General features: G+C 59.4%; 1 protein-coding gene across 2 annotated transcripts in view; it reads left to right on the top strand.

Moving 5' to 3' along the window:
* The window catches only part of SDK1 (sidekick cell adhesion molecule 1), a 982,790-nt gene that overhangs the window by 895,502 nt on the left and 73,345 nt on the right, over window positions 1-13,943 (top strand). For both annotated transcript variants that reach the window (XM_070064289.2, XM_070064294.2), the window contains exons 28-30: window positions 69-167; window positions 8,518-8,712; window positions 11,728-11,929. In XM_070064289.2, coding sequence (XP_069920390.2) covers window positions 69-167; window positions 8,518-8,712; window positions 11,728-11,929 — 496 coding nt within the window. The remainder of the gene's footprint in view (window positions 1-68; window positions 168-8,517; window positions 8,713-11,727; window positions 11,930-13,943) is intronic.

Consider the following 13,943-nt stretch of genomic DNA (forward strand, 5'->3'; position numbering starts at 1 on the left):
CTCCCAACGTGCCCCGGCCAGCACGGCCGTGCTCTGAGTGTGCTAACTGGCGTTGTCTTCCCCTTCAGCCCCAGGACCGCCGGTCAGGCTGGTGTTCCCCGAGGTGCGGCTCACCTCCGTGCGCATCGTGTGGCAGCCCCCCGAGGAGCCCAACGGCATCATCCTGGGTGAGGAGCCGGAATCAGCAGGAGGGAGGGGTGGTTAGCGTGGGCCCTGCTCTTTTTGTTAGGTGCTTACGAGGCTGCGCATGGCCACCCAGCTGTGGCCCAGCGTCTTCTGAACCCAGACGGTAGTGAGCTCCTTTGCTGCTCTGTGACCTGTGTACTGTGGTTTCTCTGTGGAACGGAATTTGTGTTGTTGTTGACCCATTTGTTCAAGGCAACGCCGATCGTCGGCCCTCACGCCCAGCCGCCCTCCACTGCAGGCTATTAGGAGTGTTACCGCAGTGGGACACAGCAGGCTGTTACTGGAGTGGGACACAGCAGGCTGTTACCGCAGTGGGACACAGCAGGCTGGCTTCCTTCTGAGGACGCAGACCTGGGCCTTGCCCCGCGTCCCTGGGGACACGTTTGGCTGCTCCCTCTCCTGCACCCGTGCCCATGAACAGCCTCTGAAGGCAGGCGCGGGCCCGGCCCCGGGAGCTTGTGTGCTGAGACCGTTGCAGTCAGAGAAGCAGCTCTGATGACGCCGATGAAGGCCTTCATCTTCCTGGTCCCCCAGACGCAGCAGATTAAACTGTAAACCATCAGTGGCTCTTCCTCTGTGCTGCAACCGGCGGCCCAAGGCATGGTGGCAGTGACAGTGAGCAGCAGACAGTGAGCTGCCAGCCTCATGTGGGCCTGGGCCATGGGCCCCAGACCTGGGGCAGGGAAGTGGACCGCAGAGCAGAGGGCTAGGGCTGAGGGCTGCCCTCCACACAGCACCCAGACAGAGCTAAGGAGCTCATTTCTCCAGAGCTGCTGCCAGCATGCTATGGCTCAGGAAACACGTGCAGAGGTGCAGGCTGGGAAAGTCCCAGGAATCCATGGAAGCAGAGCTCCCTGCCCTGACCCAGAGACCCCGGCTGCCTCCATAGCCTCGGGAGACCCTCCCAGCAAGCCCTGACCTGTGGTGTCCCTGTGCCATCCTGTGGCCCCACCAGGCTGGTGCACCTGCTCTGGGGTGGGACCGAGCAGGGGAGGTGACGGAGCTGAGCGTATATTCTGGCCACGCTTCGCTCTTGCTGTGGGCGACCTGTGGACCGATTTTGGTGCTGTGGCGTTGAACTGCTCACCAAGGTCTTCCTTGCAAATATGGGTCAGCTCTAGGCCATTGTCCTTGCCTGGGCCCCCAACCGAAAGACCCCCTTTTCCGAGGGCCTCTGCTCCTCCTTTAAAACTCATATTGGTTCCCTCTTTGCCTATGGATTTGTGCCACCTCCCCTTTGTGCGTTATATACCTGGGAAGGCTGCCCCTCCTCTTTGCTCCCAGGGAGCCTTGCTCTCGCCAGTGGATCATAGCGTCATCTGAAACTCTTGCCTTTACATTTTGATGTCTCCCACCTTTGTTTCCCTGGTTATCCCAGCACTGTGAAACGATAACACAGTCAGCAACAAAGTACGTTTCACACTGGCCAGACGGGGAGGCACAAGCCAGCCTAAAAGCACCCAGCACACGAGTGTGTGGAGGAATGCCCACTCCTGCCTGAGCATGACTGGCACAGCCCCCAGGGAGCGCTTGGTGATGTCTGGGAGGAGAAGCCGTCTGCACGCTCTGTCCCGGGGGTCCTTCTCTTCCAGGCCACGTGCCGCAGAGGCACTGTCACCCAGTGCACACAGATTCGTGTAAATAGTACAACAGGAGCTTCGTGGCATGAAGCCTGTGTTTACTTTAAACACCGAGTTACAGACAGGCGGAATGGCAGAGCAGGGGAGCCTCAGATTCCCCAGGCTGGACTTCAGCCGAGTGAGTCTGTGCATCCCATGCCCCAGTTCTCCCAGTCCCCACACGGGCAGTCATGGTTGTGCCTCCCTCGTCCTGGAGCACTGGGAATGATGCCTGCACCGTGGTAACTGCACAGCAAACGTTAGCCTCAGTGCTGTGGACGTGGGCTGTTTCCCCCTGCTCTGGGTCCACGGGCAGCTGGGGCCCGTAGACCCAGGGGCTGGCTCACTATCTCGGCACCGCTCTGGACTTAGCCCGGAACCAGGGTTTACTTAGCATTCACAGTGGTTGCGTCAATTTGGCCTCCATCACTCTGGCTGCTGGAGCAGAGGATTCATGCTGACAAGAGAGGGAGAAAAACCTAGAAAGGCAGTTTGGATTGTAGAGTGTTGCTGACGTTTGCTGGGAGCTAGGGTTCGGATTTGCAGTCCCTGGGGGTCACTAAAAATCGCACAAGCCCGAGTAGGGAGAGGGTGGTGTTTAAATCCCCTGAGAACTCCAAGCCCAACAGAGGCTGCAGCAAACAGCGGTAACGCAGGCGACACTGCCTCAGAGCTGCTTTTGTTGTAGGCACTGGGTTGTAATTGTAACAGATGTTGTCGGGGTAACCTGTCACCTGCACAGTGTTGCAGCCAGCGCACCAAACTGTAGATGCCGCAGCAAAGATGGGAAATTCAGTCCTAAAGATTGCAGTGGGTGATCACTGAGGAAAAGGAAAACATCTCTTGGCACAATTCACCACATCCCGAGACCTTGAATCGGTGCCCCCGCTGCACGGGGCGGCCTTCTGAGGTTGGAAACCCCTCTGCAGCCCACGCTTCTGTAATCAGTATCAAAACATGCTCTCGCACTTCCAGAAGAGATTAACAGCACGGAACACCGGCAGGCGCCTGGAGGGAGGAACACTGGCTTATTTACGTAAATGTTTTACTATGGAGCGCTTTTAGCATTTAGAGCCTGCCTGAAGGACAGCCAACCCCCACCCCCCTCATCAGACTGTCACACACCTCCCACTGCTGCCCTGTGTGAATGTAGTGCAGGTGCCTCGGGCCCACGCAGTCTGTCCAGCCAGACACGCCAGCACCCGCCCAGCCTCCACCCTGCCGGAGGCCCCTGCCTGCCGCTTCCCTGCAGCCTGTCTGAAGGAGTGTGTGAGAATCTGCTGAATGCAGTCCAGGTTTGCAGACTCCTCATTTGGGCCCACTGTTGTGTTTCTACTCCCCCATCCCTCCTGTGGTTAAGCTTTGAAACCGGCAGCCCCCAGCGTCTGACACGGGCCTCCAGGACGGCTCAGTTGCTGGGGCGTTCTCGGCCCAGGTCATGGGGGCCAGCAGTGCCCTGTCCTGCCAGTGACCTTGCCTTGGGAACCTGGACTGTGGCAGCAGATTAGTGAACAGGCAGCTGTGGGTCACGTGTCTCTAGTGTGCCAGGGCAGCACACGAACCATAAAAGGCTTGCGGTCACCTCCAGTCACTCCCCAAATCACTCTGTGTGCAGCCATGTGCACAGTCAGTTCATGTGACAAAGGGGTTGAGACCCCCGTGGGGCCTGGCGTGGAGTGTCACACCCATAGGCCATGTGTTGCCCTACCAAGGAAAGTACAGGTGGGACTCTAAGTTCAGTAGGTCCACAGCAGGACCATATGTAAGTTGTAATTTTGTGTGGCCCGCGGTTGATGGTATCAGTGTCCACACAGCCCCCTCGGGAGAAAGGGTCCCCACCCCTGGCCTGCAGTCACACCTTGCAGCCCCTGTCCGTGTCTTGTGTGCTGGATAGCTCTGGAACTGATGGGTGGTTCTGGAACTGGTCTTAGCTGGTAGCACGTGCTCATTCTCCATCCTGAGTTTCTGGGCGCACGGTCCTCCTCCCTCCCCAAGGTGTTCACAGAAGCCTGCGCGGGCCTCTGCGTATTTTTCATCTTCACTTGGGATCTGCATTGCCCGCAGCTGGCCTTGCCCTTTTCCGTGCCTGTGTTATCATCAGGCACCCATAACCTTACCAAGCGGCCTCCGTTGAGCCCACGGCGTGGGCCTGGCCGTTGCTGCCTGCTCCTCACTCCGCTCTTGCGGCCCTGCCCTGCAGAGGTGCAGCATCCACTCCCACCCTAGTTATGAGCTGCCTTTCCCGCAGGAACTCCCTGGTCTCTGAACACCACCTCTCATCAGCCCCTAGAAATGCAAGAATGACTCTCGGCTTCTCTGTGCCGTTTTCGTGTGGAAAATGACCCTCTTGTGTTTTCTGCAAGCCTAGGGCTGGAGTTTCAACTGGCCGAGGGAAGACATGGGCAGCAGCCTTTATGTTCAGCAGACCATGGTGTGGGGACTTGATCAGCCCTACTTAGGCCCAATAATGGGAAGGTGTGCATACAACCCGGGGCCCAGGGCTCCGCTCCTGGCAGCTCCACAGAGATAGAAACCGTCGCTCAGGCTGCCAGCCGCTGGACCCATGATCCTGTCCTCACAGCTTACCTGCCCCTCACAGGGGCCCCACCACAGCTGTACAGAGGGAAGTTCCGTCTTCCACCGTGGTGGAGGAAGCCAAGGGCATCCCTGCTGCCAGTCTGTGCTTCCTGCTGGGAGCTCGGCCCAGGCAGGTCCACACCCTCAGTCCTGAAGACCCACCTTACGAAGGGAGAATCATGCCTGTGGTATGCTGTGCAGAATGGAGAGCCTGTGTTGAAATAGAAAAACTTAAAAAAAAAAAAAATACACTTCCCAAAACAGCAGGTGTTCTGAGCAGTGAGATGGCTTCCCCACAGGTCCCCGCCCTGTCACACCTGAGCTGCCCAGCACCACCCATGACTGTGCCCTGGGCCTTCTCTGGCCGCGGGACTTGAGGAGTGGGCCACCCATGGAGAGGGTGCTGCAGTCGGAGGCCAAGCACTGTCGCCTCCCCCATCCACCCTCCACCCACCGCCTGGGCAGTGATGGCTATGCACCTGCCTGTGTGGCTTCCCGGCCCATCAGGTTCTCCACACCCCTCCCACACCACTTGTACTCCTCTCGATGGATGGGTGAATGGGTGGATGGGTGGATGGGTGGATGGATGGGTGGGTGGATGGGTAGATGGGTGGGTGGGTGGATGGATGGATGGGTGGGTGGATGGATGGATGGATGGATGGGTGGATGGATGGGTGGGTGGATGGATGGGTGGATGGATGGGTGGATGGGTGGGTGGATGGATGGGTGGATGGGTGGGTGGATGGATGGGTGGATGGATGGGTGGATGGGTGGGTGGATGGATGGGTGGATGGATGCATGGATGGGTGGGTGGGTAGATGGATGGGTGGGTGGATGGGTGGGTGGGTGGATGGGTGGGTGGATGGGTGGGTGGGTGGATGGATGGATGGGTGGGTGGGTGGGTGGATGGATGGATGGATGGATGGGTGGGTGGATGGGTGGGTGGGTGGATGGTTGGGTGGGTGGATGGGTGGGTGGATGGATGGGTGGATGGGTGGGTGGGTGGATGGATGAGTGGATGGGTGGGTGGATGGGTGGGTGGGTGGATGGGTGGATGGATGGGTGGATGGGTGGGTGGATGGATGGGTGGATGGGTGGGTGGATGGGTGGATGGTTGGGTGGGTGGGTGGATGGATGGGTGGATGGATGGATGGGTGGATGGATGGTTGGGTGGGTGGATGGGTGGGTGGGTGGATGGATGGATGGATCTCCCTCCAGGAAGGACTGGTGTCTCTTTGTCACCAGGAAGGGCTGAACTTGCTCGTGTTGGGTGGCACATCAGTGTGGGTGTTTAAAAATACCATGTTTGGTTATGGTCTGGTTGGAAATGGTTGTGTCGGCATAGTCTTTGTGCTTTATTATGAAGTTTGGTTTGTGTTTGCAAAACGCCTTCCTTTAGTTTGAAACTATGCCTCTGATGATGGCATTGGGCTTGGTCGGCTGCTCTTGGTGCTGTCACAGATTGGCTTTCCTCCAGGGGTCAGGGGTCATTACCAAGGCCTGGCTGATGTTTGGCTGCTTCAGCCTCTGCATGTGAGCCTCAATCCTGTGTGCGCGGTGGCGCCGTGGTGCAGGCTGCTGTTCCCGCCAGCTTTGACCTCGCCCTCTGCGCTCTGCTGAGAACAGACATTATTACTGTGCCTGGCGCACCTGCAGCCCCTGATTGCACTGCAGAGTGCAGACACTCCGAATCAACCACATGAAAATAAATCACAATACGACTCATGAAAGCCAGAAGCAGACATATTGACAAAGTTAGAGGAATGGCAGGACGCTATTTACGTGCCACTCACAGCAGTGGGCGACTCTGAAAAGATATAATTCAGAGTGCAAAAATCAGATAATGGAGATATGCACGTATTTAAAAATACAAGGGTGAATACTAGGGAGTAAACGCAATGCCATAACCAAGCAGAGTAGGGCAGGGAGCGGGGAGCTCTGCTGATCTCCCCGTCATTCTCAGCGAGGAGTTACCAGATGCCGTCTGAAGCAGAGGAGGGACGCATCTGCACAGATTCCAACTTTGAGGGTAAAGAACAAGCAGGCGGTAACCTCCCAGAGGGTCGGCGGGCAACACACGCATCCCACAAAGCCAGTGCCAACTGCAGAGATGTTAACGAGAAAAGCCAAGTACGCGGCAGAAGGCCGGGTTTGTACGGCATGCACAGAAGGATAAGCTGCCTTCCTAAATACCCCAGGACGTGTCTGTGTTCCCAGATTACTGGGAGAAAGACACCCACAAACACAGCAGCGCTGCTCGCTCAGGGAAGGGGCCCCGGAGGCCCGAGGGTCTGAGCAGAGGGAGAAGTGCTTTTCACTCTGAATGTGCAATGCAGAGTAAAATGGGGATTTTTGAGCCATGTGAATACTGGAACACTTAAAAGTTCATGGAAAACGCAATTAAAAAGTGAGGGTTTTTTGATGCAAAATGAATTTGAAATCCATGCGTAGTTGTTTTCCTATAAAAAGTATGTGCAGGGCAGGCCTTGCTCTTGAAACCCTGGCTAGACACCTGTATCCCAGAGTAACTGGGTTCAAGTCCCGGCTCTGGCTCCTGACTCCAGCTTCCTTCTCTGCAGAGCCTGGAGGCAGTGGGGATGGCTTAAATAATTGAGTCCTCGCCATCCATGTGGGGGGCCTGGATTGAGTTTCAGCTCCCAGTTCCAGCCCAGTCCAGTCCTGGCTGCTGCTGGCATCTCAGGGGGGCGGGGGGGTGAACTCACAGGTGGGAGCTTGCTCGCTTGAGCCCCTGTTCTCTACCCCCACACCTCTTTTTAATGTTAGTTCATGGAGAACTCATATGATAAAAAAAAGAATCTATGCGTGCATTTTAAGATATTTTTGCAGGCTGGCATTGGCCTCCCCCTCACCTCAGTGGAGAGAACAGCAGCCGAGCTCAGGGTCCTGCAAACACTTGGGCCTGAGGTGGCACTGTATGGACCGGACAGGGCAAGTCTGTGGCCGGGACAGTGAGGTGCTGGTGGGGACTGTGTGGCTGGGACTTGTTATTAGGACTCTCTCAGTCTGACCTGCGTGCACAGGCCTGGAGAGGCCCCTTACGCAGGCAGAGAAGCAGCCACGGGCGGGAGCTGGGAGGTCCCCGTGAGCCCTGCTGCCGTGGGACCCAAGGAAGAACAAAAGGACAGCGGTGTCTCGCCCAGAGTGGCAGCCACCCAGGCAAGAGCAGCGAGCCTTGGAGGCGGGGGGCCTGTTGCTGCCCCCAGGCAGGCGGAGCTGCAGAGAACTGGGCTCAGCAGTCCAGCCTGATTTGCCCCAAGCACCCAACAGCTGGGCTGTCCATTTTGTGGGATGCTGCAGCTTCTCCTCCATTATGGCTTCCTTCGTCCCAGGAACTCAGCCTCTGGACCGCAGGTTGCCCATGAGCCCCTAGGAAGCTGAGCCCAGCAGCACACGGGAAGGTCTTAGGGCAGCCAGGCTGGGGAGGTTTGCTCATTAGTGACGTCCAGTCAGCCGCAAATCCTTACTAATCAGGGAACTTGGAAGCAGCTGCGCCATCCCCACCCCGCCCCGGCTGATCTGAGGCAAAGGAGGAGGGTTATCCCAAGTGGAGGCCCCTTGCTCAGTGCTGCTGGGGGCTGGCGGGAGGGAGGGGCAGCAGAGGACGGGCCAGGATGCTGGGCAGACCAGGGCCCCGGAGGAAGGAGGGCGATGAGGGCTGTGCAGGCCACGCTGCGTGGGCAGACGTTGATGAACTTTCTAAAGGAAGCCCCCCGCCCCCCACTCCTGCCCGTCTTCCTGATGAGAGCAAGGGCCCGGCCAGGGGGAAGACAGAATGCGGGCGGGCGCCTGGCTCTGGCAGCCTCTCCTCCGTGCGCTGGCGCTCTGGGGAAGGTCGGCGTTTTCATGTCTTGTTCCTGTGAGGGATGAGAGGGAAACAAGCTTCCCCGGGCCATCGGCTGGCAGGGCCCCCGCCCATCCATCACCATCACGGGGTGTGCGCTGCCTCGCGGTAGCCGCCTGCCTCCACAAGGAAGAAACAAATGGCCTTGTTTGCGTTTGCGATGCAGAAGTAATTACGGGTGTAGGGGGCCGCCGGGGGCGGGGGTGAGGGTTTCCCATGATGGCCAGCGAGGATGACTGAGCCGTCCCACCCCCTGCCCCCTCCCCACCACAGGGTACCAGATCGCCTACCGCCTGGCCAGCAGCAGCCCCCACACCTTCACCACCGTGGAGGTCGGCGCCACGGTGCGGCAGTTCACGGCCACGGAGCTGACCCCCGAGTCCGCGTACATCTTCAGGCTGTCTGCCAAGACGAGGCAGGGCTGGGGGGAGCCGCTGGAGGCCACGGTCATCACCACAGAGAAGAGAGGTAAGGACGTCGGGGGGGGCGGGCGGTGGTGGTGCCCGGCAGGCCTGGCGGCTTCAGTCTGGTCTGGCTGGGAGGCCTGTGCCAATCCTTCAGACAAACAGAAGGGACCGAGCACCTACTAAGCAGCTGTGGAGCTGGAGTTGTGGTGTTGCCCTCGGGCGTGTGCTGAGCACAGCTGTCTACTCTCTGGGGCGCGTGTGTCCCAGGTAGACAGTGAGAGATGGGGTGCAGAGAGGCCCCAGGTGGCAGGGCCTTCACGTGTGGGTGTGAGCTCCCACAGGCAGACACCTGGTCGCTGGTGTTCCAAACCACACCCACCACAAGCAGGGCCCGCCCTTGCATTTCCTAAGTGGTTGCTGTCCGTCTCCGTCATTCGTGACACCTGCTCTGATGCAGGTTCCCCGCTGGGAGCGGCACATCCTTGCACTTGGCTCACCGTCTCTGCAGCCGTGGGGGAGCACTGTGTTAGCTCTGAGACAGATTTGCTAACTGGCCCCGGACATTCAGCTGTGAATCTGCTTCCGGCAGACCCAAGGCCATTCTTCCCACGGAAGTGGGGCTCACTCCACAATCTGCCACAGCATTCTCCAGGCTGTGTCATGGGCCCCCCTCTCCCCCAGCAGCAGTGGTTCCAACCCCAGGATCTGATGTCATGGCCAGACCCAAAGCTCTTGGGGAAATAAGTGCCACAGGGAGCTGCCCAGGCAAAGCTGGTGCGTCGTGATTGGAGCACACGGCTCCAGGCGTACGTCCCAGGCTCTCTGAGGCTCTGTGACCTCGGACCCCTCCCTTTCCCTCTCTGTGCTGTGGCAGGGCCCTGGTAGCCCTGGGGCAGCTGGCACAGTGCCCAGCGTCAGCCTTGTCACCAGAGCTCCCAGGAACCAGTTGGCACAATGCCAGGGCTTGGTGGCCACGAGCTGGTGTTCCTGCCACGTTGGCACTGTTTGATACAAGATTGGAGCAGACGGGGAATGATGAGTTGAATTCAGAGCACTTGCAAAACAGTGCTGACCTTCAGTCGAGAAAGGAAGGAGGAGGAGATAGACACAGACCGAGCCCTGTCACTACGTTGTCAGGCTCTGCCCGGCTGCTCCCGCCAGGAGCTCCTCCGAGGCCTTGTCAGTGAGGAGCCCGCGGTCCCCAGGGTGAAGGAAGCGGCCAGGTTGAAGCTGCAGCTGTCCAGCTGTGAGGCTCTGTGCTCTCAGCTGTGCATGGCTGGGCCTGCCTGACGCTCACATGATGTTTACCGAAACAGCCCAGAGAGCAGAGCAAGCAGTGCTGACAAGGAGACCGTGCCAAAGAGCAGACAGCGTTTGTCTTCAGCGCAAACCTGTGCTAGCGTGGCCTCAGCGAATCGGGCCTCCTGCCCCGGGAGCCCCCAGCCGGCACGACGCACGCCAGCCACGCCAGCCACGCCAGCCCTGGAGCAGCCCTGTTCATGTGCCGTGCTGCCTTGGTTCCTGGGTTAGCCCAGTCTGCTCACTGGCTTCCTAAGACCTTGGCCCGGCCTGGCCCCCTCTCTGCAAGTGCCCACCCTGTCCCGAGCCCCTCTGCCATTCAGGCCTGGGTGCCGACCGGCTCTGCTGGGCTCCAGGGAGTGGCACTGCGGTTGCTGTGCCGGCTGTTCCCGATTCACCTTCTTGATCGGCTTCCCCCAAGGCCTCCTGGGAAGCCCCCGGCGGTGCTGCTGCCCTCCATGGGGCCACTTCTCGCACCCAGCTCACTTCATGCCACCAGTCTGACTTCCCCGGGGTAGAGCTGGGAGTGACGCACACAGTCAGCCCCTTCCTGGGACACACGTGCTTCACCCATGGCAACAGTGGGGAGGGCTGGCTTCACCGTCCATAGCCTCTGACTGTCCAGCGGCTCCACTGCATTCAAGGCAAGGCCTCAGCCTTCGGCCCTTTGTGACTCTGGTCACCCTGACCGGCAGCTCATCCTAGCTGGCGAGCCTCCGTGTCCCGAGGATGCTGCTGCCGCTGCCCACCTCAGAGCGGCGGTTACCAGCCCCCCGTGCTGTCCAGCATTTCAGGGAATGTTAGCAACATTCACTCTCCACTCCCACCCCCTGAGTCCCCCACCCACACCCCCTGCTTCTCAGGCCCAGAGTTTAGTAGATTTCCCACCAGGCCCTCACCCCCGTGGCTGAGGAACAGGGAGCCCAGGAGGGAGGTCTTGGGAGCAGGGGCGGGGGCACCAGGCCCTGGAGATACTGTTCCCGCAGAGCGTGCAGCCAAGGGCAGGAGCTGCTGACGAAGGCAGATCGAAGCGCTCCTCGCAGGGCCCACGGACTGCTGCTTTATTCCAGCCCACACATTTTAATCAGAATCAATAGTCCTCATGATAAACAATTAAACAATTACCCCTCCCTCTGTGCGGCTTCTCTATTGAAATCGATGGGGTGCGAGGAAACAGCACAGGCATACCACGTCCACCCAGCTCCACGCGTCCTGCATCCCAACCCCCTCACTGCAGAGACGGTGGCCAGAGACCGCCCCAGGGGCCGTGCCCCACACCTGCACTCGCCCCCGACAAAAGCACAGAGTGGACGCCTTTGGTGGTTTGTGCCCTGAGGTGGTGGCGTGGGAAGTGTTGCAGATGGGCTTAGGCGAAAACCAGAAAGAAAGCGTCCAGGGGAATCTGGAGGTACGGGGAGGAGTCCCCAGGCCCCCGCAGTCCCAGCTGTCACTCAGCGCCTGCCCCTGGCGGTGGTGGTCAGGGGGATTTGTACATGGCCTCACCTCTGTCTGCTGAGCCAACAGGGCACACCCAAAACCAGCTGGGAGAGAGCCTGCCGTCCGTGGAACACAGGGAAGAGCCGTCCCTGGTCAGTCTAACACGTGCAGTTAGCAGTGAACAGCAGTGCCTAGTCCACGCATCCTGCAGTAAACAGTGGTGCTCAGCCTTGGCAGGCTGCCCTTGGCGGCGGTCGGGAGGAAGCAGCAGCATTTCCAGGGCCCCTCTCCAGGGACAGCTGCCTCTCACGTGCCCCGTCATGTCCTCTTCTGGTTACAGAGCGGCCAGCCCCGCCCAGGGAGCTCCTGGTGCCCCAGGCAGAAGTGACCGCGCGCAGCCTCCGGCTCCAGTGGGTCCCAGGCAGCGATGGGGCCTCCCCCATCCGGTACTTCACGGTGCAGGTGCGAGAGCTGCCCAGGGGAGAGTGGCAGACTTATTCCTCGTCCATCAGCCATGAAGCCACAGCCTGTGCAGTTGAAAGGTACTGGGGGGACCAGGACCCGCCCCGGGCACTCGATCCTACCCTGAAGGCCCCTGCCCCTGCCCCCTGCAGCCCCCAGAGTGGAGTGTGTGTCTGGCTCGAGGACACACACCTGAGAACCTTCCCCTCTTCCACTGCGCTCTGCACGCCAGGGACCCCAGAATCTCTAGGTCCTGGAGCCACTTCCGGGGGCCCATCCTGCACAGCTCCTGGCCCCAGGAATTGGTGAGGCAAAGACGAATGGGGACAGATGGTTCTGGCCCCTGCAAACAGGTGATACTCGTGGGTGGACAGAATGAGGCCTCTTTGGGTACCCTCTGAAAACAGCAAGGAGTCAGAGCATGCCTCAGGTGTGACCTTCACTGGTGACCACTGGCACAGCGGTAGAGAGAGTGGTGCACCTGTTCAGCCAGCAGTCCACACACGTGAGCTTGCTCAGCTGTCAGGACGACTTTCACACACACACACACACACACACACACACACGTCTCTTTACAACAGAGAGGATCAAGGTGGAGAGAGGCTGAATGAGCTGCCACTCCCATAGCAGGCCTCGCCGGTCCTCCCGCAGCCCCATTGATGCTCTCCTGGTCTCTCAGCTTTACAGGCCTGAACCCTGACTTCCTCACCTCCCCTGGTCCTGGTCATCTGTCGGGAGACCCACTCTCAGTGTGTGGGGAAGGGCTCCCTGGGGTGAGCTCCTCTGTCTCTGGGGATCCCGAAGCCCACCCTGCAGGAGGTGGGGGCCGAGACCCTGGTTTCCAGCTGAGCCCCACACAACCCGGGGAGAGGATGGTACAGTTCCTCTTCTGTGGTGGCACTGAGGGTCAGGAGAGTGGGTGGTGTGCCTGCAGCCCCAGCACACTGGCAGGGAACATGAGCAGAGCCTGCGGTGTGCCAAGCCCAGCCCTGCACAGCTGGATGGGAGCTGGATGAGGGACAGCCCCTGGGGCAGTCATGATCCCAGACTTCGCGTACCCCACTCCCTGCTCCGGGGCACAGCGGAGGCTCTGAAATCAGGTGGTGGTGTGGCTTGTCACCTCTCCTTCTTCAGTGACCACGGCAGAATTGAGAGAGAAGAGCAACTGTGCTCCAAGTTTGAGGCCCAGTGTGTGATGGATGAGGGTGGAGGTTGATGCACAGGGTGAGGGATGGTCAGCAGGAGCATCATGGGAGGCAAGGCTGTGAGGCCAGGACCACTGGCTCGGACATCACCTGGGTATGCTTGGAGTTGTGTGGCTCAAGACAAGAGCTGTTGGACCTAAGGGCACCAGGGCTGTGTCAATATCATCACTCTTAGCAGACACTGTGCCCCGGGAAGTGTGGCCGTGCCAGCCATAACCCTGACCAGAGCCCATGAGCATCCCCGGGCGGCACCCAGGTCCTCTGAGAGCTCGGCTGCAGGCCCCATGCTCAGGTCCCCTCCGGAGTTGGTTGCAGGCCCAGCAGGAAGACAGCCCCTTGGCTCAGAGCCACAGATGCCTGCGACCCCAGGTAATCCACCGTGTCACTGTCACCCCATTGACCCGTGTCCACTCGGCCAGAGTGTCCAGGCTGTGCCACCCAGCACAGGGACCCTCTCCAGCAGGACCAGAGCCCCGCGGGCCTCCCACTTGGAGGGGACACTGCCCCAGGGCTGGCTGGGAAAACAGGAGACGTTCGTCTCAGAGCTGTTTTCCAAAGTGACTTAATCAAGTAGCTTCCAGGGCGTCAAATCTTCTGGCCAGGCCTTCAGAACCATCCTCACCATCATCACCGTCACCACTCCGTTGTTAGACAGCTACCTGCTCACCCACGGGGAGTCATCCCACGACCGCGGGAGCACTCCTGAAATGGCAGATAGAACCCAGCCTGTGTTACAGGCCCTTCAGGAAGTTCATGGGAACACAGAGCTGAAAGATAGGTGTGTTTTGGTGTAGAAAAGTGTGGAAGTCCCTCTATCTTCATAATACGCATTCTCCAGGAACTATTTGACGACCCTTTGCATGCAGCTCTTTTACAAATTTTGTGCAAA

Source organism: Oryctolagus cuniculus, chromosome 19 (genome assembly GCF_051225735.1).
Source record: "Oryctolagus cuniculus isolate XC-2025 breed Fujian yellow rabbit chromosome 19, ASM5122573v1, whole genome shotgun sequence".
NCBI lineage: Eukaryota > Metazoa > Chordata > Mammalia > Lagomorpha > Leporidae > Oryctolagus > Oryctolagus cuniculus.